This window comes from Motacilla alba, chromosome 26, assembly GCF_015832195.1.
Source record: "Motacilla alba alba isolate MOTALB_02 chromosome 26, Motacilla_alba_V1.0_pri, whole genome shotgun sequence".
In the NCBI taxonomy this organism is placed as follows: domain Eukaryota; kingdom Metazoa; phylum Chordata; class Aves; order Passeriformes; family Motacillidae; genus Motacilla; species Motacilla alba.
Window position 1 is genome coordinate 2,465,554 of NC_052041.1, and position 24,512 is coordinate 2,490,065.

General features: G+C 47.2%; 1 protein-coding gene across 1 annotated transcript; it reads left to right on the plus strand.

Moving 5' to 3' along the window:
- Positions 1-224: 224 nt before the first annotated feature.
- Positions 225-24,481, plus strand: TSPAN2 (tetraspanin 2). Its single transcript, XM_038162501.1, has 8 exons — positions 225-838; positions 3,409-3,511; positions 15,710-15,807; positions 16,242-16,316; positions 16,831-16,932; positions 18,139-18,213; positions 18,945-19,028; positions 20,557-24,481. Exons 1-8 carry the CDS (start codon positions 416-418, stop codon positions 20,620-20,622), a joined length of 1,026 nt encoding a protein of 341 aa, XP_038018429.1. The 5' UTR covers positions 225-415; the 3' UTR covers positions 20,623-24,481.
- The last annotated feature ends 31 nt before the right edge of the window (positions 24,482-24,512 follow it).

Here is a 24,512-nt window from a genome sequence, read left to right on the forward strand (position 1 = left end):
AACATCTTTTGCCATGCATTTTTGCATGGTTTCCATACACACCTCAGGGAAAATTTATTCAAAACCTGAGAATAATCTGAATAGGTAGAACTCTACAGTCATGACTAGAGCACAAACTAAAAAAAAAAAAAAAAAAAAAAAAAAAAAGGAAATAAGTGTTTTATTCGTTAAATAAGGAGAGGAAATGTTTAACACAGAAATCCCACTTTTCCAGAGACACAAGCTTACCTCGTGCTCCCCTGTCAAAGCCCCACAGGCAACTTTGGACTCAAGAGTTCCTGGAGACCTCGAAGGAGCAGCTGAAAAGAAATCATGAGATGAGGAAGCTTTAAGATTTTGACAGCAGAGTCAGCATTTTGGGTCAAATTAGAGAACAAATAAATGACTGGAAAATTAACTCGAGGGGTTCTTAGCTATGGCTATGAACCAAGACAAGTTTAACGACATCCCATTCTTGATCCCGCCTGTAATTTTGTGGGCAGCATCTGCAAGATCTGAGCGTCTTTCAGAGACGCACGGGACGCCCGGAGGGCTTTCACCGAGCGCACGGGGCCAGGGGGTGTCCGGCCCCGCCCGTGCCCCGCCCGGGCAGCTGCGGCCGCGGGAAGCCCCGGGCACGGCGCCGGGCACAAAGTCCGCCCCGGGGCGGGCCCAGGTCGGCGGATCCGCCCGGGCAGCGCCGGCCCCGCCCGGCCCCGCACCTGCCCCCGGGGCCGCCCCGCCGGAGTCGGGCCGAGCCGCCGCGGGAGCTGCTGCCGGAGCGCCCGCCATGGGCGTGGGCTATGGGGGGATGCGCTGCGTCAAGATCCTGCTCTTCATCTTCAACCTGACCTTCTGGGTGAGCGCCGCGCCGGGCGGAGCGGGGCCGGGCGGGGCCGGGCACCTGCTGCGGGTGCGGGGGTGCCGGGGGGCCGGGAGGGCGGCACGGACGCGGCTCCCTCCGGGCAGCCCTGCGGGATCGGCTCCCCGAGCTGAGGCTGCGGGAGCACCCGGGCAGCGCTCCCGGCTTCTGCTCACGCCTAGGGAGATGCAGCTCTGCCTGGGAAAGCAGCGGCTCGGTGTAAGATGACATTGCTGAGCAGAGACAGCATCTGTCTAAGCCGATCATTTAAAGTAGCGATCATTTCCCCGGCAACCACGCGGCTGCAGGAGGAGGCTGGGAGAGGTTCCCCCAGTACAGTGCAGTTAGCAGAACATTTCATAGCATCACGGTGCTTTTTACTAACGTCATTTCAAATAGGGAGAAAACAGCTGCTATAAGATCATCCTAAGACAAAGTCCTTGCATCACCCCAAGAGATTTAGGGAATGCTGTGTCCATTCTCCCCTCATTGCACCTTTTCAATAGTCTCACAGTTCTACGCAGCTGAATTCACGCTTTCTCTTCTCTCACTTTCCCTCATGCACTGTTCTCCCTTCAGCCTTCCAGAAAACAATCAGCAATGTTATCTTCTTAAATGTCTTTTTCTTTCCTTCTGATTCACTGGGGTCTTTTTAAAAGAAGCCACAAAGTCATCCTGTTCAGCCTCTCTGGACCAAGCAGTTTTGGGCTTTTGTCTCCTTTATGCTTGAAGCACAGTTAAACCAAAGGCTGTTCCCTCTTGGTGACAGCGCTGCATGCTCCGGGGACACAGCGCTGCTGTGCTCGAGCTGGAGGGGCAGTGTGATGCTGCCCAGCTGCAGCTGCAAGGCAGCAGGACAAAGCTTTGTGTTATTTGTTTCTCAAAAGTGACAAGTACTGTGTTTTGTTATCTGCCTTTTTGCTGAGATGGAAGGAACCATCTCCTCAGCTGGCTGGGACATTCATCCCGAACTGCCAGGGGCACTCCACAGCCTGGAGAGGCCCTGGCAGCCCAAGGCTGCCAGCGGGGAGGTCCCCATGCTGTGACAGGGTGGCAGGGGACCCTCACCCTCTGCTAGGACACATCTGTGAGGAAAGCTGTGATCCCAAGCTCTCCAGCTGTACAATTGCCTGCTCTCTTGGCTTGTGGAGCTGTGCCAATGGATCGAGTGCCAGGGAATGCAGGACGGGTTAGGGGAGCACTGTGCCAGGCTGGTACCCACATGGGAAGCAGCAGGTGTTGGTGAGTCTTGTCCAGGTTGAGCAGGTGCCACATGCTGATGCTCTGGGCCAGGACAGCAGCACGACACTGTGCCTGTTCCTGAGGGGTGCTGGAGCTGCCTGCAGGACACTGTGCCTGTTCCTGAGGGATGCTGGAGCTGCCTGCAGGACACTGTGCCTGTTCCTGAGGGATGCTGGAGCTGCCTGCAGGACACTGTGCCTGTTCCTGAGGGGTGCTGGAGCTGCCTGCAGGACACTGTGCCTGTTCCTGAGGGATGCTGGAGCTGCCTGCAGGACACTGTGCCTGTTCCTGAGGGGTGCTGGAGCTGCCTGCAGGACACACAGCTCTGCTCCAGGGGGATGCTGGAGCTGCCTGCAGGACACTGTGCCTGTTCCTGAGGGATGTTGGAGCTGCCTGCAGGACACTGTGCCTGTTCCTGAGGGGTGCTGGAGCTGCCTGCAGGACACACAGCTCTGCTCCAGGGGGATGCTGGAGCTGCCTGCAGGACACTGTGCCTGTTCCTGAGGGATGCTGGAGCTGCCTGCAGGACACACAGCTCTGCTCCAGGGGGATGCTGGAGCTGCCTGCAGGACACACAGCTCTGCTCCAGGGGGTTGCTGGAGCTGCCTGCAGGACACTGTGCCTGTTCCTGAGGGGTGCTGGAGCTGCCTGCAGGACACACAGCTCTGCTCCAGGGGGATGCTGGAGCTGCCTGCAGGACACACAGCTCTGCTCCAGGGGGATGCTGGAGCTGCCTGCAGGACACACAGCTCTGCTCCTGAGGGATGCTGGAGTTCTCTGCCAGGTCACACAGCGCTGCCTGGCAGGCCAATGATCTGCCTGGCACGTGGTGAGGCTGAGACCTCTGACTGTAGATCTTTTCCCTCAAGCAACATGCTGTGACACTCCTCTGTGACCTGGTCTTGTTCACATTAAAGGGAATTTTTCCTTGCACTTGACAGCATCTATCACTGGCTTCTAATTTCTGTGATCCAAGATATCTACCCAGTAACAATCCTTGTACCTCCTAGTTTTGGTGGGAGTCCCCTGCCCCACTCCATTTCCCATGAGAATCCAGGCCCAGTTTTGATGATTGAATGACAGGCAAGGTTTGAGAGTCACTAGTAAGTTCAGAAGCACCGCTACACTGAAGAGCTGAAAGAAAGAAGTACATTGCACTGTGACAGGAATGTATTGTTATCAGACCCTGGCAAGTGCTGCATGAATTTTCTGACAGTGCGATTCTGAGCTGTGGGATTTCAAGAAAGCACAAGGTGCCAGGACAGCTCTGTGATGCTCTGCAGCCGTTTGCCACTGCGGCCCTGACTGCTCTGTTTGTGTTGCAGCTGGCAGGACTGGCTGTCATTGCCTTCGGGCTGTGGCTGCGGTTTGGTGGGCCCATGGCAGAGTTTGCTACAGACAAAAAGTCCCCGGAACTTTTCTTCATGGGTAAGTGACAGTGCTGGGAGAGCAGCAGCCTCCAGCCTTGGTTGCATCCTGGGGCAGGTGACACACCTTGGTCAACAATTTCTGGGCTGACCTCCACAAAACTGGACATTCTGGTGCTGTGTGCCATGTGTGTGATGGCTTTTGACCTTTCTCTGCTTGACAGCCACTTCCTTAGACCTAACTAATCTCTTCTCCTGGATTTGATCCAGTCCACTCATATCCTAAGTGAATTGTGCTAATACTCTCAGAATAGAAGGTGAGACAGGTCACAGACTTGTGGGGCTCACCAATATATCCCTCCAGAGTTTTCTGTGCAGCTGCCAGCCAACAAAACAAGTGTGCTTTCAGAATGTTCCCAGAAGCAGGACAGCAGCAAAATTCTGCTCAGCAGTTCTCCCTGTGGAGGCCTCAGTGGGACCAAAGTGTCAAAGCAAATCCTTCCACAGCTGAAAAGTGATACTACCTGGTGTTCAGTCATCTCAGGAGCTGTTTGTCCAACCTGGGCAGGAATCAGCTAGTTCCTGTGCCCACAGAACTGGGATTAGTCACATCTAATTTTAGCATTCAAGATAACTTTTTTCTCCCTGGGATTTCCAGGTGGGTTTTTGGGACCTGTGCTTGATATTTATAGATACCCCTACATAGCAGTTGTCTGGGACTGCCAGCAACTGCAGCTCTCTGTCCCTGGCAACTGTAACATACCTTTACAACAGAAAAGTTGGATTTTTTTTTTTCTGTTTAATACATCACCCGTAGAGATGGACCCAATAAAATCCCATTGCTGCAAACATTTTTGCCATCTGCAAATGCCAAGTGTGAGTGAATACCCAGTCCTGCCCGGGCCATCAAGCCACTCTGACAGGGTGGAAGGACTGGGAGGTGACCAGAGGTGTCCTCCAGCAGTTACCTGTCACTCTAAGATTGTGCAGTTACCTTAAATACCCCAGTGCTCTCAGTGGAGGCTTTGGCTCAGATCCACCACAGCCCCAGGCCCAGGTTTCTTTAACATCTGCAGCCAGGCTGGAGGCACAGAACTGGCTGTGCAGCCGTGGGAATAGATGGGGAGAATGTTATGTCCAGCAATGTTTCCCTGGGATTTTGTGAGGCTGAATAAAACCAGATGAAAACCTTGTTTGGGACCTGAGGGTTATTGTAAAACACGCTGCAGCACCTCCACTGACACAGAGAGCCAGGAAGTATGATTTACTTTTTCTCTTACATCTGAGCTGCTATGACAGCAGCATATTAGATCAACAACTTCATTTCCAGCTCCAGTTTATACCTGCTGAATTCTCTGTGCTGTGGACTGGAATGCTTCCCTCCCTGATCCACTTATGCTTGCTCCCAGGAGAGCAAACAAGACAAGACAAAAGGATGTTCTAGCCTTCAAAAGCAAGTGCTGCTGGAAGGCAGAAAGTGCTACATCCTGTGCTGTGAATAACCACAGCTCCAGTATGGCTTGGAACACACGGTGTAAACAAGATATTCTTTGGTGCATGTGTATTTAAATCTCCAAAAGATGTAGTCTGCTTCTGCCCTGAATGGGAATTACAAAAGTTGTTCAAAGTTGTTAATTTTGGGAAGTCCTGAGGAATGTTCTTGTAAAAGTTTCATCAGACACCATGACATTCATCTTTTGGGCTGCCACACGTATTTATAGAGCTGCCTGTTGAAATATGTAACTGTGAGAGGAAGTGCTGAGGAACAGGGCACAGAGATTTCAGAATTCTTTTAAACTTGCACTTTGGACTGAATTGTAAAGCAAAGTTTTGCCCTTTTTTGTAATAGGCACTGAACAAAGTATTCCTGTGAAAGAAAACCAAAGAGTTTTCTGCTGCCCTCCCTCCCTCATTACAAACCCTGCCAAATGCTGTGACTCCTGAGCATCTGATGGCTCAGGCCGTGCTGAGGCTGTCAACAGTCTGGGACCAAGGCCGTGGTAAAAGGACAGGGAGAAGTTCAGTTGCAGTGGGTTTGCAGCAGACAAAGCTGCATTTGAAGGCCGTGCTGAAGAGCTTTCCCTCGAGGAGATTTCAGCTCGGAGTCCCCCTTGGCAGTTGTGTATTGGGCCTTTCTCAGAGTCTCTGGGACTGTTGTTTATTTGGCTCTGTGTGTTTGCTCTCTAACATGCTTTCTGGGTGACAGCCAGGGTTTTGCATAGGAATTCTTAATATGGAACACTGTGCAGCACACCAGGAGCAGCTGCCCTGAGGGCTGGAAGAGAAAGCCGATCAGCAGTACGACTTAAAATATCAGCATATAGCTATACATCCAAAAGTAATTTCTTTATCTCAGTTCCACTTTTGGCTTTTGTTACTCCTTGTGATAACCCAAGGCCCTGGGATCACATCAGCTTCGTGTCAGTGCTTGGAACAACAGTGCAGGTGCATTTGGAGTTTGCTTTGTAGGCTGAAACACTCCAGAATCACCGTCTTCTGACAAACAGTTCATTTTCTTTCTTCTAAAGGGCAGCACATTCTGCTCTTTCTGTACCTGGATTGAGCTGCCAGCCGAATCTAACCAGCTTCTCTCTTCTGCTTCCTTGTGATTGTTTTTTTCCTGGATCTGAAATGCTGGGTTAGTGTAAAATAATTGATAATTCTATCCTTGCATTTTCCATTAGGCCAGAGTGAGTCTCCTTAAATAGCCCTGTTCTTTACCAGCAGCCCAGCTGTCTTTTCTGCCCCTGGAATAGTTCAGGCCATGACTTGGCAACCAGGCCTGTTCATCTTTTCCAGCCACTGAGATGTTTTTGTTGGTTGGAGAACAGCTTACAGGCAGCAGTGCTGTGGGCAAGCACATATGTGTTCCCAGCTTTCTGTTGCTTGTGGTTTTGTGTTTGGTGATCCATATTCCCCACTGCAGTTTGCAGTGAAAAACCTACAACAGAAGAGGTTGGAATTGGAACGCTTTGACCCACGCAGCCTCCAACCATTTTACCAGACACGTCTTACACTGGAGCAGCCTCCTAAAATTGGACATCCTCTCCCTGCAGCTCCCCAGCTTCTGGAGTTCCCCCTACAGTGGGATATATTTTAATCTTACTCCATCTCACAGTACAGTTTTTGTGGCTGTGCTTCAAGTGGTGAAGCAAAACTGTGGCTTCCCTGTTCAGCTGCAGTTCAGCTCTGGTGGAGTTCACAGATCCCTCTCTTAGCTGCACCTGAGAGAGAAAAAATGAAAGAAAAAAGGATAATTTCATCAAAGGACAGTAGCTGGCAGATACCTTTTTATCTTTTTTGTCTGTGACACTGCACTGATCAAATGGAGAAATGATCTGTGGAATTAAGGGAATTCCCTCAGATTGCCCATCCTTATGGAGACTCCTATACCAAGACTGGGAAATTTTTTACTGGGCAGGAAGGTCTGCAAGAGTCAGAAGGAAGTAAGATGCCTGTGGAAACCCAGGGTGTCAGCATTGCTGTCTCACAATTAATTGGTCCTTAATTAACTCCTTGTAGTACTGCTGTTCTTAATTTTAAGAATAACTGAAGCACGGTAGTACAGACCAAGTGCTGCTGAGTGCAAGTAGAGCTCTTGGGAAGCAAAAACTGACATGGGGACTTTTCAAGGATCAGTTCCAGATCCCCATTCTTCCATCTCTGCTTTTGGTGGACAAAGGGCAACAAGCAGGACAAACTCTGTATTCCTCAGAAATGAAGTGCAGAGGGTCCCATCCCTGCCAGCACCAATAAAAGTGAAGTGTGTGTACTCAACAAACCCCCTCAGGAATGGTAACAAAAACTGATGAATGCAAACAAATCAGTCTGGGTGGCTCCTTCTCAGCCCTGAAATGTTGCTTCTCCTGTACAGCCAGAGCTCAACCCTCCTATGCTCTGTTCTGTTCTCTTTGTTTCAGTCCCATGATCCAGTCTGTGGTCCAGGCATGCATCAGGGCCAAAGCAGCTGTGGACAAAAGTTTTAGGGTGATAGTGGCTTTTTCTTGGGGTCAGTGAGAGCAGGAGTGATGCTGCTGGCTTTGAAAGGTACGTGGATGGAGCGTGCCTTAGGATATGAAGTCATGTCTGGAGCTGAAGGATATTAGTAGCTTTGCTCCATAGCAGTGGATGCCCATACAAACAGGAGTTGGCTGGAGTTCCATCCATGTGAACTGCAGATCTCTGCTCCTGTGCCTCACTTTGTTCAAGTTCTATTCATGTATTTTGGAGTCAAGCACTATACCCTTAGTCAACAGGATTTTCTCTGCTAAATCCACCACCTCTCAAACTCCACCAGCCTTTAAAATGAGAGCTGTTGGAAAGCAGCCCCTGTGAAGAGATGTGCAACCACAAGAAGAGCATTAAATGATCCTGCCGTGATGCATTGGAGAGGCTTTTAGTCTGTACTTAAGCAATGAAATTGTCTTTCTTCCTATCATCTGTGTGCAGCTCTCTTTTTCTGTCGCTCAGGAAGAGTGGTTTAGAAAAGTGGCCCTGATAGTGGCCCTGAGTGGAAAACGGAAGCTGCTCACTGGAAATTCACTTTAAAAATATGACACCACCAATACCACCCCCTGAGAAAACCTTACTAAAAATGAAAATTGTTCCAAGGTCTTCGGTCTCAGTTGTGGATCACAAAACCTTGTAGCAGTTCCTAAGAGTTAGCATTCCCCCTGACAGAATAAAGGCAAGAATAAAGGCAATTCTAATCAAACAAGCTAATTTAGCCTAATGCGACAATCTCTCCATCTGCCCCGGGGTGATTGCTGTATATTTGCAAGATGCTGAGGTTCAGGAGGCTTTTTTTTCTTTAATCACTTAAGCATGATAATGCACTTTATGCTTTTTGCCCATTAAATTGTCCTCCTGGGTGGCTTCTCCCACCCTCCTCTCCCTGCTGTAGCTGTGTAAAAGTCAGCCAGTCCCACCCCACAGCAGCAGCTGAGCCCACAGTTACCCCATTTCCTTCTCCTTCCTCGAGGCAGCTGGAAGCCACCCTGGTTCCTGCTCACCGGTGGCGCTGCTGTGACAGCTGAGCCCTGCCAGCACCGAGTGCCCGGGGTGCCCTGAGCCCCCTCGGGGAGCACCCAGGCTCCAGGAGTCCCTGTTCTGGTCAGGCTGCCCAGGCCCAGCCCAGAGCTCACACAGCAACGCTGGGAGCTGTCTGGAAAGAGCCGCCTGCAGGAGGTGACCGGGGATAAACCTGCCACTGGTCCTGCGGGAAGGAAAAAGGCATCAAGGTGCTTCCCATCCCTGGATTCCCCCAGGACATGGTTACATTAATGTGTAACCTCAGAGGGTGGGGAGGCCCTGGCACAGGGGCCCAGAGCAGCTGGGGCTGCCCCTGGATCCCTGGAAGTGTCCCAGGCCAGGCTGGACAGGGCTTGGAGCAGCCTGGGGCAGTGGAAGGTGTCCCATGGCAGGGGGCTGGAACTACATCATCTTTAGGGACCCTTCCAACCCAAACCATTCCATGATTCCTTTTATTGGAGCAGCACCCCACACTCCAGGGCTGCTCAGGCTCCTTTTTCACACAGAGTCTCTTAAAGAGAGCTCTACATGCTCTGAAGCAGTTCTGACATAACAAGCAAACCAGTACAACCCATTACAGCTCCTGTAAGGGAAATGCCCTGTGCTGTGTTTCACCATGACAGAGCTGTAAATACATTTGGACTGTCCACTTTGAAGCCATTGAGAGGAAGGTGTTTTGTCTGGTGGAAAAAAAAACAAAACAAAACAAAACAAAACAACAAAACCAAACCAGTTACCAAAAAGCCCTCAGCCTCTTTTTTGGGGCTTGTCAGTTCAAAAACATCTTCAGGAGGGTGTGGAATGAGCTGGCTCGTGCACACACAGGATTATCCAGAGTGTCCTACTCTAGAGAGGATTGCAGAGAATCACGAGAGGATTTCAGAATACCAAATGACTGAGTATTACAAAGGCAGAAGAAATACAGTATCAACAAAGTGATGCAAGTGGTAACAGATAATGTAAGCAGTACAAACACTGACAGACTTTAAATTAGCTACAACCACACAGGAACATGATCTTAGACTCACTATCAGTTGATCTTGACAACAAAGTGCTTTGCTTACTGCAGTCAAACAGGCATCTAAATGTCAGGAAATCTGAAGAAAGGAAATGGGAATCCAGTTGAAAAGTCTTAATGTGGTTGTGTACATTTGCAGTGCACTCAGCATCCTGAATGCTCTGTGGTTCTGGTTAAAAAGGATGCAACAAAACTAGAAGAAGTACCAAGACATTTGACCACGTGCTTCTGACCACAGTGTCACTCTGAACAGCTCCCGTGTGAGGAAGTTTTCCCACACTATTCCCATCATTAAAAGGTAGAATCCATTGCCATGGGGGTCTGTGAAGCGCAGCCAGGGCAGGACAGCTCCAGCTGGCACAGGTGTGCTGGTGACACTGAGTTCAGAGCAGGCTGTGGGGGTGGCAGACCCCGGCAGCCTTTGGGAACAGCTTTGGGAACACACTGCCTCCAGTGAATCTGGGCCACAATTATTTAGGGTTCTGGGATGCATGTGAGCAAGATATGTAACAAGGGCTGGTGTTCTGTGGGAAAGGGAGGAACTGGACTGGGATGTTACATTACAGTGAGGCTGCTTTTAAATTGAAATTCAGGATTTGTGCATCAGCAGTAGCCTCCAAACTGGCTGGTGCCTGTAGCCTCCAAACTGGCTGGTGCTTTTGTGGTTCCAGGCAGATTAACCATGAAATCGCTGCTGAATTCACACCAGACACTTAATCAGATAAATCCATTATGTTCAAATTAAGGGTATGTTCCACTTCTCCAGAAATTCATGTCACTTTAGAGGCCTCGGCAGCTTTTCTCCAGTTCTGTAAATGTATTTTATAAATAAATATACAATGGAAATTTCTAGTAACAAGCCTGTTTCAGAAGCTGGGTTTGGTGCCACACACACAACTGTCCCTGTCTGGGCTTTTTTTTTTTTTTCCAACTCCTACGTGTGTTTCTCATATTTTCCAGGAGTGTGTCTGTGGTAGAAGTTCCTTGGTGCTCTCCTAAGGGCTGGAGAGCCTCAGTCCTTCTGTGGAGGAGGACATCTGCCTCTGGGGCTGCAAGGAACACACAACCCCAGGAAAATCCCTTCAAGCCCTGTCTGGGTCCTGGGCTCTGCTGTTGCTGCTGCTGGGTCCCTCATCCCCAGAACAGAGCTGCTTGTTCTCTCCGTGGAGTAGGAACAGTTGGGGATTTGTTCAGTGTTATTTACTCGGCCCAAAAGAGAGGGGAAAAAAAAGGAGAATTATTTCAAATGGAAAGTGCCCATAGCAGCCAGGTAAACAAGAAACCCATGTGAAATAAAGCCAGACAGAGACAGGGTGTGTTTGTCTGCTCTTGCTCTTTGCCAGGGATTTGTGCCTCAAACCTTCAGTAAGACTTGGGGAAAAACAAACAAACAAACAAACAAAAGTAGCTGTGGGAGTGGGTTCTGTTCCAGAGTCTGAAATTACACCTCTTCCAGCCCAGGCTGATCCTTCCCTCACTGTTGATATACATAAAAATATATTGCAGCCAGTAGCTATAAAATTCCATCCTTTTCTTCTGTCTGGTCTAAAGAGATGGAATTCTGTATCATTGCTAACCACAGAGGGTGTGCACACTCAGAAACAACACACAGAATCCCTTGATGCTTTTTAAGGTGCTTTTTCAGACCTACAGATCTCCTGTCTCCAAGAAGGGATGTGTCCTTACCTCCAGAGGAGACAGTGTCGTAGGGCAGAGCTGTGTGCCACGAGCACTGAGGCTGATCCTGACATCTGCTGAGGTGTGGATTTGCCATTCTTCACTACTGCGAGCCACAGGATGCTCTGAGACTGCCAGATAACATTTTAATTCCCCTTGTAATTGCAAAGCAGAGTCTGCTAGAAAATGGGAATCTCTCCTGTTGGAATTTTCACAGGGAATTCCCCCCTTTGACAATTTCCTTTCAGGAAAGAATGATTTTCCCCATGGGGTGAATCAAAAAATCAAATATACATAAAAGCTGCTGCTTTACGGCTTTCCAAATTTGTCTTTGCAAAATAAAACAATGGCAGAAGAAGGGGTTCCCCTCTTACACTCACACATTACAGCCAGAAGGGAAATCAATTTGTTATCAGGTGTTCTCTCACTTGACTCACTGCTAAAAGAAGAAGTCTTCATTTCTCTTACATCTATAAAAAAACTGGGGGTGGAGGGGGTGTCAGCACAGCAAAACAAACCACACCCCAAAACCTCAATATTTCCTCACCAAAAATAAAAAAAGAGAATAGGCTCTGTTCAAAAATCCCCAGTCCTGTGACACGTTGTTTTTCATCCTCTGGTGGTTATAAAGAAGCCCCTATTTCCTCCAGAACCCCCTCAGTAATCAGTGCACTGGCTGTGTCTGCCCAAATCAACCAATTTTCTGTCCGATTTGCGCATGGAATTTCATTTTTGGAATGTGCCTCTTCATCCCTTTGCATTCGGGGGCTGAGAGTGACCTGTTGTGGGTCCTAAATGCAGGTGGAATAAATACTCCAAGTGTGGGCACTGACAGATGGCAGAGCTTTGTCAGTGGGGCCCGTTTGGCCCTCCTCAGTGCCACAGCAGCGTTCCTGCTCTGGGCATTCCCTGCTCCCGGTTTAGGTGCCAACCCTCTCTCCTCTCCATGAGCACACACAGACCAAAGAGCAGAATTGCAGGAAATGAACAGAGGCAACAAGAGGTGAGAGGAAAAAATTCACAAAGGCCACAAACCTTTGCTTCCTTGTACTTTTTTCCTTCTGCTGCACAAAAAGCTGCAGCTGGGCAGTCTTCTCATCATTTTCCACTCACCTAAACAAGCTCTCTGCCCTGACCCGACACACACTTCTCTTTGCCGTGTTGAGCTTCAGGGTGAATTTTTTGTGTCAGTTTGTAGCTCTCAAACCTGCTCCATTTTGTGGCTATAAACTGACTTTTTTTTTTTTGTTTCCCTGCTGTGCTGTAGATGCCAAGTTGGAGGCCATGCCAAGGCTTTGTATTTTACAATGGAAGTGCTGATGAATAGAAGCTGATTAAGGCTTTCCATCCTGCTTTTTAGGAAGGAATGGGTTTTAGTGAAGCTGAGGTACTTCTGGCACTGGATGCTATTGCAAGGAAAGGTGTGATTTTAACCACCAGATGTCTGGATTTGCACTGCTGGCCCTCAGCTCTCAGTGCTTGATGCCTTTAGGTAAGGCTGGGATTCCAAGGGCTGTGTGCCAGACATTGCCACCTTTTGCTTTTTTTTCTCTCTGGAGAGTCTCACTTTAAATTTAGGTCTGTTCTTATCAAGAATTTGAGGTGAGCATGCCTACATTGCTGTGTACAGTCCACTAGGAAAAGAAATACCAGATCCTTCTTACATACTTACACCATCTGGGATATTTCTGCACCTACAGCTGTGATATTGTTACAAACCAGTTTAAACACAGAAGAGCCAAGAAAATTAAGTCTGTGAATAAAACTGATCAAACCCAGAAATGTTCAAAATCTACCCAAAAATATTATTAAAACCAAATTAGGTTAGATGTTGGTGCCAAAAAAATTGATATATTTTATTTAATAGTAAAAGAGGCAAAGAGAAAGAAAGAGAAAAGAAAGAAATAGAAAAAGAAAAGGGGGCACAGACAGGGAGGGAGTGACAGGGGTTAGGTGGGGCCTGGGTCAGGATGTGGTGGTCTTCTCTGCAGCTTTTGCAATACAGTTTTGCTACAAGAGGCAAAAGTTTCTCATGAAGATGTTTAAGCCATAAATTATAACATTTCCATCTCTGACAGACATCCTTCCTGGAAGTCATCTTCCACTGAGCATCCCTGGATGTGAGTGCTGGGAAACCTCTCAGTGCAAGCTGAGAAGTAACTTGGCCCCTTTGACTTTTTTCAAGCTACTTTTCACGTGTCTCATGGAACATTCAGAATTGGAAGGGATCCACAAGGATCATCGAGGCCAAGCCCTGGCCTCAGGACAACGCCAAAATCACAAGTTTCATTCCTGTGTGAAAGATTACATGTTTGTATATATAGCAGAAAAGTTAAAATATCATTATTTTTGTGGACATTTTAAGTGTCAACATTATTTTCCATCTAGAAATAGCTGGGTATCAGCAAGCGGCAGTCCCAGGCTGAGAAAGGACAAAGTGGGATGAACTCTCCTGAGCAGAAGATGGAAGAAGGTGGATTTTAAGTCCTGGCTGGCTCGCTGTGGGGCTCAGCTTTGTTTAGTGAGTGGTGTGAGTTCTTCCTGTAACACGCCTTAAAAGGGAAGTTCTCATTGAGGTAGCCGTTTAGCTCTGAGTCATGCGAGTGAAATGCTCAGGCTGTTTCTCTGACAAACGCGGATCCAAATTCCTGAAAGTGGTCTCACTCCTGAAAGAGACTCACCAAGCTTTGTCTTTCCTAGCTGCAAACAACAAAAAGAAATGGGAAGACTCCTTTCGTGTCTCCTTACTCAAATTTATCTTTGCTAAGTGGCCTGATAAGTACAGGGAGGGAGTAGGAAGTGACACACTGAATCTGTCCAGGAAACATCTTTGTAATTACACTGTGTTTGTTACCATGGAGATCCCAGGAAATGGCAGTGGTGGTGTTTGGCTGGTGAGCACCAGGTCTGCACCTGAGCAAGGGTTTTTTCTTTTCCAATTCATCTTCCACCACGGCTGGCTGACCTTTCTCCCCTGAGCCATAAATATCTTTAAAAACCAGTGCTGTGCAGATGTGTGCAAGTACCAGCCTGAAGAATGCTCAGTCCCAGGAAGTCACAGGTGGCCGAGTATTAAAAATCCAGAAAACATGGAATAAGAACTGCCAACACAGACAGCAAGCAGCATCCCCCCAGCACCGTATGTTACAACTAGTAGGGCAAAGCCATATTATGTGTTTTATTGCTATTTATCAGAGTGTATCTCTCAGGAGGAACTGGGGCAGAAGGAGGGAGGGAGGGGAGGACAAGGATCACATAACTGGGATAGACACAGAGACTGAAGGGTCATGTGGCAGTGAATGGGGAGTTTGCCTTCCCCGAGCAGGCTGCACCAGCGAGGCAGAGCAGCTGGATGGAAGCTCTGCACTCAAACATTGACTGGTTTCACATCTTCCTAGCAATTGCAAACTGTCATCTGTAGGATTTTCTAGTCCAGGTTACACAAGGCCTGCTAACAGCAAATGCCAGCAGCTGTGCTAACCCTGTGTCGGATTTTATATTAATGTTTACACTGGTAACTGAGCACACCAAGTGCTCTCAGTGGAAGCTTGGGTAGTCCCGGCTGGGAGCAAGGCTCACTGTGCCCTCTAGTGCACTCTGCCTGCAGCTCCACTGTCCCTCACCAGGACACGAGGAGAAGGAAGATGAAGCTCTTTTCCCCAGCAGTGGCTTGGCACGGCGTCCTGCACAGGACAAGGACTAGAATTACACCAGCATGGTACCAGAGCCAAGGCACAGCCCCGTGGTTGTGGTCTGGTGAGAGCTGACCCCCACAGCAATCCGAGTGTTGCCTAAGCACAGATCAAAAAATGTACATTCACAAGTGAGGAAAGAAAAACTCTGTACTCTGATTTCCTTTTGTCCTAGATAAAGCCCATACTAAAAAAAAAAAAAAAACCAAAACCAAAACACCTGTTGAATAAGAGTATTTCTAGGTGTCAGACAGCTGGGGTCTGTTTGGGGCTATGCTGCCATCTCCCACATTCCTTTCAGTTCCCCCACTGCAGAGCATCCAGCACATTTCCAGCCCCAGGTTTCCCAGGAATAAGACCTCTAGCAAAGCTGGGCTTTTTTTGCCTTACATTGCTTATTGCAGAGGTGTAGGGGAGTTCTGGATGGTATGGGGTTTGTTCTTTCTGCACTGAACTGTCCCTGGGACAGCAAACTAGGAAGGTGAAAGTCACAGATTCTTATCACAGAATATTCTCAGTCGGAAGGGATGGACCAACAAGGATCATCAGGTCCAGCTCCTAAGTGAATGGCCCATCCAGGAATCAAACCTGCAAAGTTGGTGTTTTTAGCACCGTGCTCTAACCAACTGAGCTAATCTCAAATTGTCTTATTTAATTCTTCAAGAATTCTGAAGGAAGTATTGCTCTCCTCCTGTGGTCAGAGAACTCCTTCTGTGTAACCAGTTTTGTGTGAGAGCCAGAGACCTTCTTATAGCTGTAAATGGATGGGGCTGATGAAATAGGTAGCAGGCTTTAGGGAGAGAAACCTTCTGAAATTGTTGCCTGGCACTGATTTCCACAGGACTCTATGTACTGGTGGGAGCAGGGGCCATCATGTCAGCAGTTGGATTTTTCGGGTGCTGTGGAGCAGCGCGGGAGTCCCAGTGCTTAATTGGAACAGTGAGTAAAAGGTTTCCAGGGCCTGCGCTGTGCAGGGAAACCATCCAAAGCATTCAGTGCTTGGTGTCATTAATGGAAAGATCTTTATAGTCCAACACCTGAACGGTCTTATGTCCTTTTATTGGCTAATCCAGTTTCTCTGGACTCAGCAGCCACCATGCTGTTGCAGAGCTGGCATGCATGCAGAGGTGTCCTTGCTTGTCCCTTGAGATGTATTCCCTGGAATTACTCTCTGATTTTCCTGAAGCTCCCTCTGAGCCACATCTTTGCCTTTGTTTGAATGTGACAAGGAATCTGCCTTGGCAGTCCTGTGCAGAGCTTCCTCAGGAGCTTTGGTTCAGGGTGGGCTGTTGAGGCCTGGGGAGGACGAGGGGCTGGCTGGCAGCCCCCATGAACAAGCAACACTCATGTGAGATTCTCTCCTTCCTCTGCAGTTCTTTGCTTGCCTGTTGGTGATATTTGCAGGTGAGGTCACTGCTGGAGTATTTGCCTTCATAGGCAAGAAAGTGGTAAGTAGCCAACAGCCTCTGATGTAACAATGGGGTAGTTATGGATTCCAGTGCCCACTGACCTGGCTCTTCCATAGGAAAACCTTCCAGGAGACTTTTTCCTGCAAGACTGTCTGACATTCTTATCTGGAGCCAATGACAGCTTGTGTTATCACAAGTTTGGAACAGGATGAAGTTTTTAGCTCCTCTGTTCAAGAAAAGGTGGAGGTGTGGTTCAGCCTTGAAGGAACATCAAGGGGAGCTGTATGAAAAGAGGGTATTGCCTGGGAGAAGGGCAGACAAATTCAGGCACTGAACTTCCCCAACTCAGAGTGTTTAACCAAAGCGCAGAACAGAGCCTATGAACACTCTGACCCTCTAAATGCCACCAGGCCACAAACCCTTCTGGCTTTTGAGTCACCATACCTGTTTACCAGGCACAACTTTTTGCCCTGGAGTTGAGGACACAAGGTGAAAGCCTGGGATCGTGGGTAGGATGGATTTGCAACTCTCTTAGAAAGTCTGATTTCTGCAGGCAATACAGGAAGCCCAGAAAATCTACGAAGATGCTTATGAGGACTACATGAAAAACCCAGTGGGGAAGGTCAACAGTACCATCTATCGCTACCACGTGGCTGTGAGTACTCCTCCACCTTAACACCCCCCTCCACTGCTCCACTGCCACACTGCCCATTAGAATCCAGAATTCCTCCCTCTGAGGTGTGGCAAAATAGAACTGAATGTACTTAAAATCCAGTCAGAGGCTCACAACCCTGAGAGTTTCCCGAGGGCTCTGTCAGAATGCTGGTTTTTGGATCTCTACATTTGAAAGTGCAATTAGCCAGGCTTTGAAATTTCTGATGCCTCTGGTCTCTGTGTGCAGAAGAAATTACTCTTATGGCCCTTCTGGAGCTGAAATCCACAGATAAATACTTGCAAATGCAAAGAGAGGGAGAAATGTCTGCATCCCTCTGCATCTGTCAGAGAAAACGTGGCCTGTGTCCCAGGACCCACAGTGTGGCTGAACCAAGTCGGTGAGAGATCAGAAGCACATGTGTGACACAGTTCAGGCCACCCAAAAAGTGAATGTCTGAATCAGTTACAACCTGTGACTTCTTTAATCCTGTTTGTGTCCATCCTGGATCTCCACTGCCTCCCATGGAGAGCAAGCCCAAGCTTTGTTGCTCCTTACAGCAATTCCCACGTTCTTTAGAACAAACATTTCACAACCTCAGACCCTTTTGTCCTTCTCCCATAGCTCTTATTTCTGACCCAAAGAGGAATTCCAAGCATTTTGTGGGAGATAGGCAAACAGGAAAAACAAACCCTCTGAAACTCTGATTTATTACTGTCTCCAAACCCAGCACGATGTTGTGTCAGAAATAAAATTCCAGCATTCTCTGCTGTGCTTCTTGTGCATTGCCCATAATTCTGTATATATTTGAACTTTCTGCTTTCTCCCTTTAACAACTCCTGTTTTCTTGTAAGCCAGGGATCTGCTTTTCCCAAATCCACTTGTTTGCTTTGTTATGAAATACTGTAATAAAAATCTCTTCTGGTCATTGTTGTTAATACAAATGTGGCTGTTTGCTGTGGCCTCAGACAATTGAAACTAATTTTTGAGAATTTTGTCCCACGCAATTGGAACTCTACCAGAAGCAGCAGTTTAAATAGAGAGAAAAAGGTTATTATTTGATCTGTACAAATTATTTTTTTAGTTAGTTTGTTGTCTCACTTTCAGTATGAAAGTATGTCCCTAAACCAGGACAAAATAACAACTGACTTTAATTATGAAACAGTCTGTGGTTTCCCCTCTTTGATCCTCCATCTCTCTCTCATTCAGCTCCAGTGCTGTGGTAAAGGTAACGTGGAACAACAAACAGGATTACCCTGTCCAGAGAACATCCAGCTGCCAAAGGCAAGTGTCCTCTGTCCTGCTTGTTCTAATCACTTCTTCTTGTCAGTTCTTTAGTAAAATTGGAGACATTCTGTAAGTAAAAGAAAGGAAGAAGTTTTTTTACCTTGCAAATTCCAGCATGATATTCCTTATGGATGGAGCAGAGTGGAGACAGAATTAAGCTGGAGGTCATATTGCCCTCAGTCATGACACCTGTTTGTGTCATCCCATGGTAGCTGAGACAATATTGCACCATCTGAAAGGAAAAGGGGAAAGGAGGGAACAGAACAGGATCCCACATTCCCCATGGAGGCTGAATTTTGGCAAGTGCCCACCTCAGTCATGCATGGAGCCTTCTGACCAGAAACTTCATTGGTGTTAAGAAAGATATTTCTGTAATTTCTGTCTTTTCTGGAATCTGCTTGTGAGTTCAATGTCAAAATGAAGCACCAAACTTCCTGAATTAGCATGGCCTGTTACATAACGGAGTTTAAATTTAGGGAGAAAACTGAGTGTAAGAAAATTACTTGCATGTGTCAGCCTCTCCAGGCAAGAGGTACAGATGCCTCACCAGGAAAGGGAAGATGCTGGGAAAATTATCCAGCAAAACCCAAGGTTTAGATGCAGGAATTAGAATGGTGACTGCACTAATATTTTTGTGTTTATCTGTTGCTCAGTGAGAACAGCTGATAGAATTGATTGAAATATAGATTTCTAGGCATTAAAAAATACTTTGATTTTGTTTTGAACAGAACTGCCTGGCTGAAATTCAGAATGTAATTGATACTCAGCTGCGCTTAGTTGGAATTGTTGGAATTGCAATTGCTAGCATCACAGTGAGTAAATCCATGTTCTCCAGTCTCTCCTTGAGCCCACTACCCTGCCCCTTACTCAAAGCTTTGTGGAAGGTATTTTGCAGCAACTGGTGAGATTCCTCAATTCTTCTTGCTTCCAGTGTGTCTTCTCCCTGGGAATTGCCCCCATCAGTGCAAGCAGAGCTGTGTGACTGTGCTTTTCAAGTTCATTTTGTGTCCTTAGACAGGGTCCAAAGTAATGCTAATCTTCTTTTGTTCTAAGAGTAGGACAGCAGAGGGCACATGAACCAAACTGAAAAGCAAAAGGCTGTAGCAGCATTTATTGTATTCCAAAACAACTGCAGTCTGATGCTTTCAGTCCTTCAGGATACATTCCTTAGTTTTCATGGGGAATAGAGAGTACCCACTAGAGCTGTGACCAGTAGATGTCACCCTGTCCCAAGGACACAGCAGGACCGGCGGGCTGGGGCTCACCAGGCTTTAACACAAAGCTTTTCAGCACATCTGTGCCATGACTTCCTTCAGACTCAGACACCAGCAACATGAGGAGCCACAGTATGAGTAAAGAAACAGTCCCTTAGCTGCTGGAAAGAGCAGGACATTCACAGAGTTATGTGGACACTGAAAAGCAGCTGAAGGGTTTCTGCAGGTAACAGAAACCATGGCGTGCAAATTAAACAATCCTGGGGCTTGGATGAAACATGAAGGGACTTGAAATTACAGTGGGGGTTGGACAGAGATCAGTAACATCAAGGACACACCAGAGCTGGGATCATCTCCCCTTGGATCCCCAGCTCAGACACAGTGAAGGTCCTGAAGTGACCACAGCCTCTTCAGCAGCAGAAATGCACCTGCACCTTTTCCTGCGCTTGTTTCTGTCACTTGCTGGGCTGTGGGAGCTCAGCTGTGCCCATCCTAAGGGACACGTGTGGGATGGGGACATGAACCCAGGGCTTTAACAGCCCATGTCACACCCTTAGCAGTGCAGCCTCAGGAGGCAGCTGCTTTGGAGAGCTGACCTGTGGCAAGAAGGCAGAGCCTCTGGCAACAGCCACTGTTCTGTGCTTTTATCATCCCCTCTGGAGACCAAGCTCCCTGGCACGAGTGGGGGTTTAGATTTAATGTACAGCCTTGCTCTTGAGCACAGGAGCTATCCAGAGCCCAGCACCAGCTCGGGGGGCTCTGCAATCACCCTCTGCTCTTACTCACGTGTGTCATGCTCCATGTAGAAGCATTCTGAAACTCAGAACACTCCAGTGCAATACCAGGATAGCACCAATAGTCACAGTTATGATGTGACTTAAACTGATGTTAGTAACATTAATATTTGGGGCAGTTGTGCTTGGCTGGACATTTAGAACAAAGAACAGTGAAACCAGCGTGAGCTGATAAAATCAGTGAAACCTCCTCCATGTTTATTGTCTGATGTTTTGGGGTTGGTAGACGGAAGCAGTCACTACTCTGCCATAGGGACCTTCAGATTGTCTGATATGCAAATTGTTTTATAACTTTCTGAGTGGATCCCTAAATCCCATCCCTTCTCTTCTAGATCTTTGGCATGATATTCAGCATGGTTCTGTGCTGTACGATCCGTAACATGAGAGAAATGATCTAAAACTGTCACTGCACAACTGTGCCCCAGGAGCTCCAGACTAAGCTTACAAGAAGTGCTCTTCTACCCAATTTAATAATTGTAATGCATTTAATCAGTGTTTTAACATACTGAGAGGAAAATATCCTGTTAGGTGATCAGGTGAATTGTATTAGTTACAGTAAAACTGAAGTGAACAAAAAAAAGGGGTTTAAAATGTCCTTTTTGATGAAAAAAGAGCAAAGGTGCATCTGAGACTAATTTGATTTTTAATGTTTGTATATGTGCAATTAAGAGTTTACACACGTATAGACTTTGTGCAGGCATATGCATGTGTCTCGTTACAAACTCCTCTGGATGTGAGCAGGTCCCTGGACGTGCAGCACCTGTCCAGGTGAATATCTGCAGATGGAACACGTGTGTGCACATCCCCCAGGGACACAGTGCTCAGAGCCCTCTCCCACCGAGCCCCCGTGAGCCAAGAATCAGCAGAGGGACAAATGCCATTGTAAGAAGTAAGACCTATGATCCATTTTGTGACTTTATTTTCCAAAGCCCAAACAGAGCAGAACTAATAAAATTGTACTTTATTTAAAAAAACAATTAATGCCTAAGGGTCTGCTCCAGCAAACTGGAAGAGTGGACCCACTGACTTCACTGTCATGCAGAGGCTGGGTATTTATTTTTTGTAGGACTGGACCCTTCATGCAAATGCAGAAAGCTCTGGGGGAGAAAACACGTCCAAGGAGATCCAGGCTAAAGGAAGAGGGGGAAAGAGGTGGGAAGCTGGCAAGACCAGGCAGTCATTTGGGACCAACTGCAGTGCAAAGTGTGCTTAAGCTTCTCAAGCTAGGCTGAGATACACCAAAAAACCCAGCTGTGAGTTCAAGGGGCCACTAAAATCCACATTCAGCAGCCCCTTTGTCCCAAAAGCCTCACTGTGGCTACAAACTGGTGCAGGAGTGGAGCCTAGGTCCAGGAAAGCAGCCCCTTTGTCAGGTCTCTGGAGAATCTAACTGGCCTGTGGAAGCCAAACAAAGAGTGAAAGCGGTCAGAAAAAGACACACAGCACTTTAATATCCTCACTTTCTGCTTCTGTGACTATCACAGCTTCCACGGGGCTCTTACCTCAACCTCTCGCCCCTTCCTGGGGGCAGAAGGCAGGAAAGAAAGATGGGACATTTTTACAGAGCCATGAAGTAAGTTTTCTTACTGGCACCTTTAGATTGCTTGTCAGGTATAAAAATTACACTGTGTGCTTGAAATACCTCAGGGCTTGCGTTTACATAGTTTCTTTTCTGTATTTTAATTTTTCTACTTGTCATATTTATTCAGAAGAGAATGTTCCTTTTAAACCAGCCTAGAAGGGAGAAAGGTTGTCCCCAGAAAAATAAGTTACATCAAAGGCTCAGGACCTCTTAAATTTTGGCTTACTCAAGATAATTCAGAGTTTCAGAGAACAGCTTTTGGCTAACTGTACCCCCACAGCAGCAGATCTGGTGATCACCAGTTCAGATTCCTGATGCAGTTGTTCCACACATGCTGGGGAGTTCAGTTAAACTACACATTCCAATAGACCATTGTCCAAGAGGCCTTGGAATTTATAAGTCATGGGCTCCTCATTCCACTGAAACACAGTGGAACAAAATGGGATTTCAGGAAATACGTGTTGTGTGGGATATACCACCCTTTATCTGTTATTTATTTTTTATCTCTTATTCCCCAAAGAAACTCAAACTCCCATCAGTTTTCTGTCACTTCAGGACTTGGGGCAGTGCTGCTGCTCCAAGTCTCTGGTTTAGTTGACACATCTTGCTGTCTCCTGCATGGATTTTGTCTTTTCCAGTCATCCAACCACGAGCTGTGGCACTGCCCTAAGAGCTGGGCACGGCAGGCACTGCTGGCTGAGCCGTGTCTAGGCTGAGCTTTAGGCTGGCAGGGACACATGAAATCACCCACCAGAAAAGAGTGAGGCTTGTGTCACTCTGTCACAGCTGATTAGCGACGGATGGTAATTAAAAACAGGGCCTGGGACCTCATTCTGCAAGAACCAGCACAGGAAACAGGGCCCTGATGTGCTGCTTGCTCCTCAGACAGGCTCAGCTGGGAGAACAGCAGTGGCAGCAAATCCATGAGGGTCTCAAGCTGAACCTTAGAAATCAGTTGAACACAGCAGCCAGCAAAGCAATTTCCTGGCTCCCAGGAGTACCTGAGACTGTCCCTACAGTGGTTGTGCTCTGAAGAGATGATGGGGTAGTGCCCAGCTGGGGTGTGTTGTCCCAAGGAGCACTGGCAGAAAGAAGAAACCCTTGTAGAGTGTCATTTTTGCCACTCAGGACAAGCCAGCTTTCCAGGAAAATCAGTAAAAGTAGCACCAGAGCCAGTGGTTCGGGTTCCAAGACTGTTGTCCTACAGGGATAGAAACTGACTGCAAATAAAGCAATTTCCTTGTGTTACATCCCCCCTCATAATGACAGCGTTCTATTCATTTTAAACACATCCACACGTTCCTCAAATTTGTAGCACCAGAATGTAATGACAGGACCAGAGTTTATCTTTTTATTTATTATTTCTTGAGTGAGTTGGAAGATGCCCACTCCTGCTTGGAGATGCACTGAATGCCAAGGCAGCTCGCAGAACCTGCTGCTGCTGCCCCAGCCCTCCACTCCCCCAGAAGTACAAAACCACCCCAGTGCCTTAGGAAAACAGGGAAAAGTGCTAGAAAAAAAAACCTTCTATAAATTCAGACTCGAGCCACCAGACTTTCTGCTGAAGTGTTTTGGGTTTGTGATTTTTTTTCTTCCTCTAAAGAAAGCATTAGTTTTCTGAGCATTCCTGCATAAGCTCTAGGGTTGCAGTTATTTAGGTCTAGGGGATACTTGCACTGCATACCAGGAACAGGACAACACCTGTGCCTGGTTTAGTTCTCTAAGTTATTATAAATTAAGCTGGAACTCAACATGTACTAGTGCCTTTAACAGAATGCAGGGATAAAGGTCTTTTGTAGTTTCCTGCTGTTGTCAGGTGCTTCAGATAATTGCAGTTTTCTCTGCATCTTAGTAACTGAAGGTTATTTTTTCAGAGTTACTGCCACATAAGGCAGCAAAAACACCCATTTATCTTGTCCTTTGCACCTCTGTCAGAGGAAAGTGACAAAAGATCAGATCCCTCCAGGTGATATAATTTTGAAAGCACATCACACACGTTTTCTTGTTCTCCTGTCAGCATAAAGATATAAGTTGTCGATGCCCTTACTGTGTCTCTAAACATCCTTATTCACATTTCCCTTGTCTAATTTTTCTAAGTTACTGATTTCAGTGGGAGCTTCCTTTGTCACAGGGAAACCTCAGCCAGTTTTGGTACCTCTCAGAAATCACACAGCAGCTGATGAAGCTCAGCCCTGTGACATCCCTACAATGAAGAGTAGTATCTCACTTGTCTTGATACTGATAGTTTTATAACAAAACACGTTTCATGTGTCTTGAAAAAGAAACAGAGTTGTCTTAAGCCCTCAAATGCTGTATTGCACAGCCTTTGCAGGCTATGGATTAACAGCATCGGATGCTGTCCATAGAAAATGTACATAAATAAAGCTTTTCAATCTTGTTCCTCTCTATTGGTGCTCCAGCCACGAGGTTCTCCAAAACACTAACCACTTCCAGGATAATGTGTATGGCGTAGCATAAATTCTGATTTTGGACAGAACTGGCATTTCATGCTGTCAAGTCTGTGGCAGAATTACCTCTTGCTTTGAAAGAAAACAAACTCAACTCTGTGGCTGAAATTAGCTTTCACTTCCCTATGATGTGTTCCGAAGTGGCGTTTTACCGGCTGTGTGTCTCGAATTTGAAACAACTTCCTAATAAAAATAACCTGGAATAAACGACTCCCGGAGAGAACTCGATCCGCGCGGC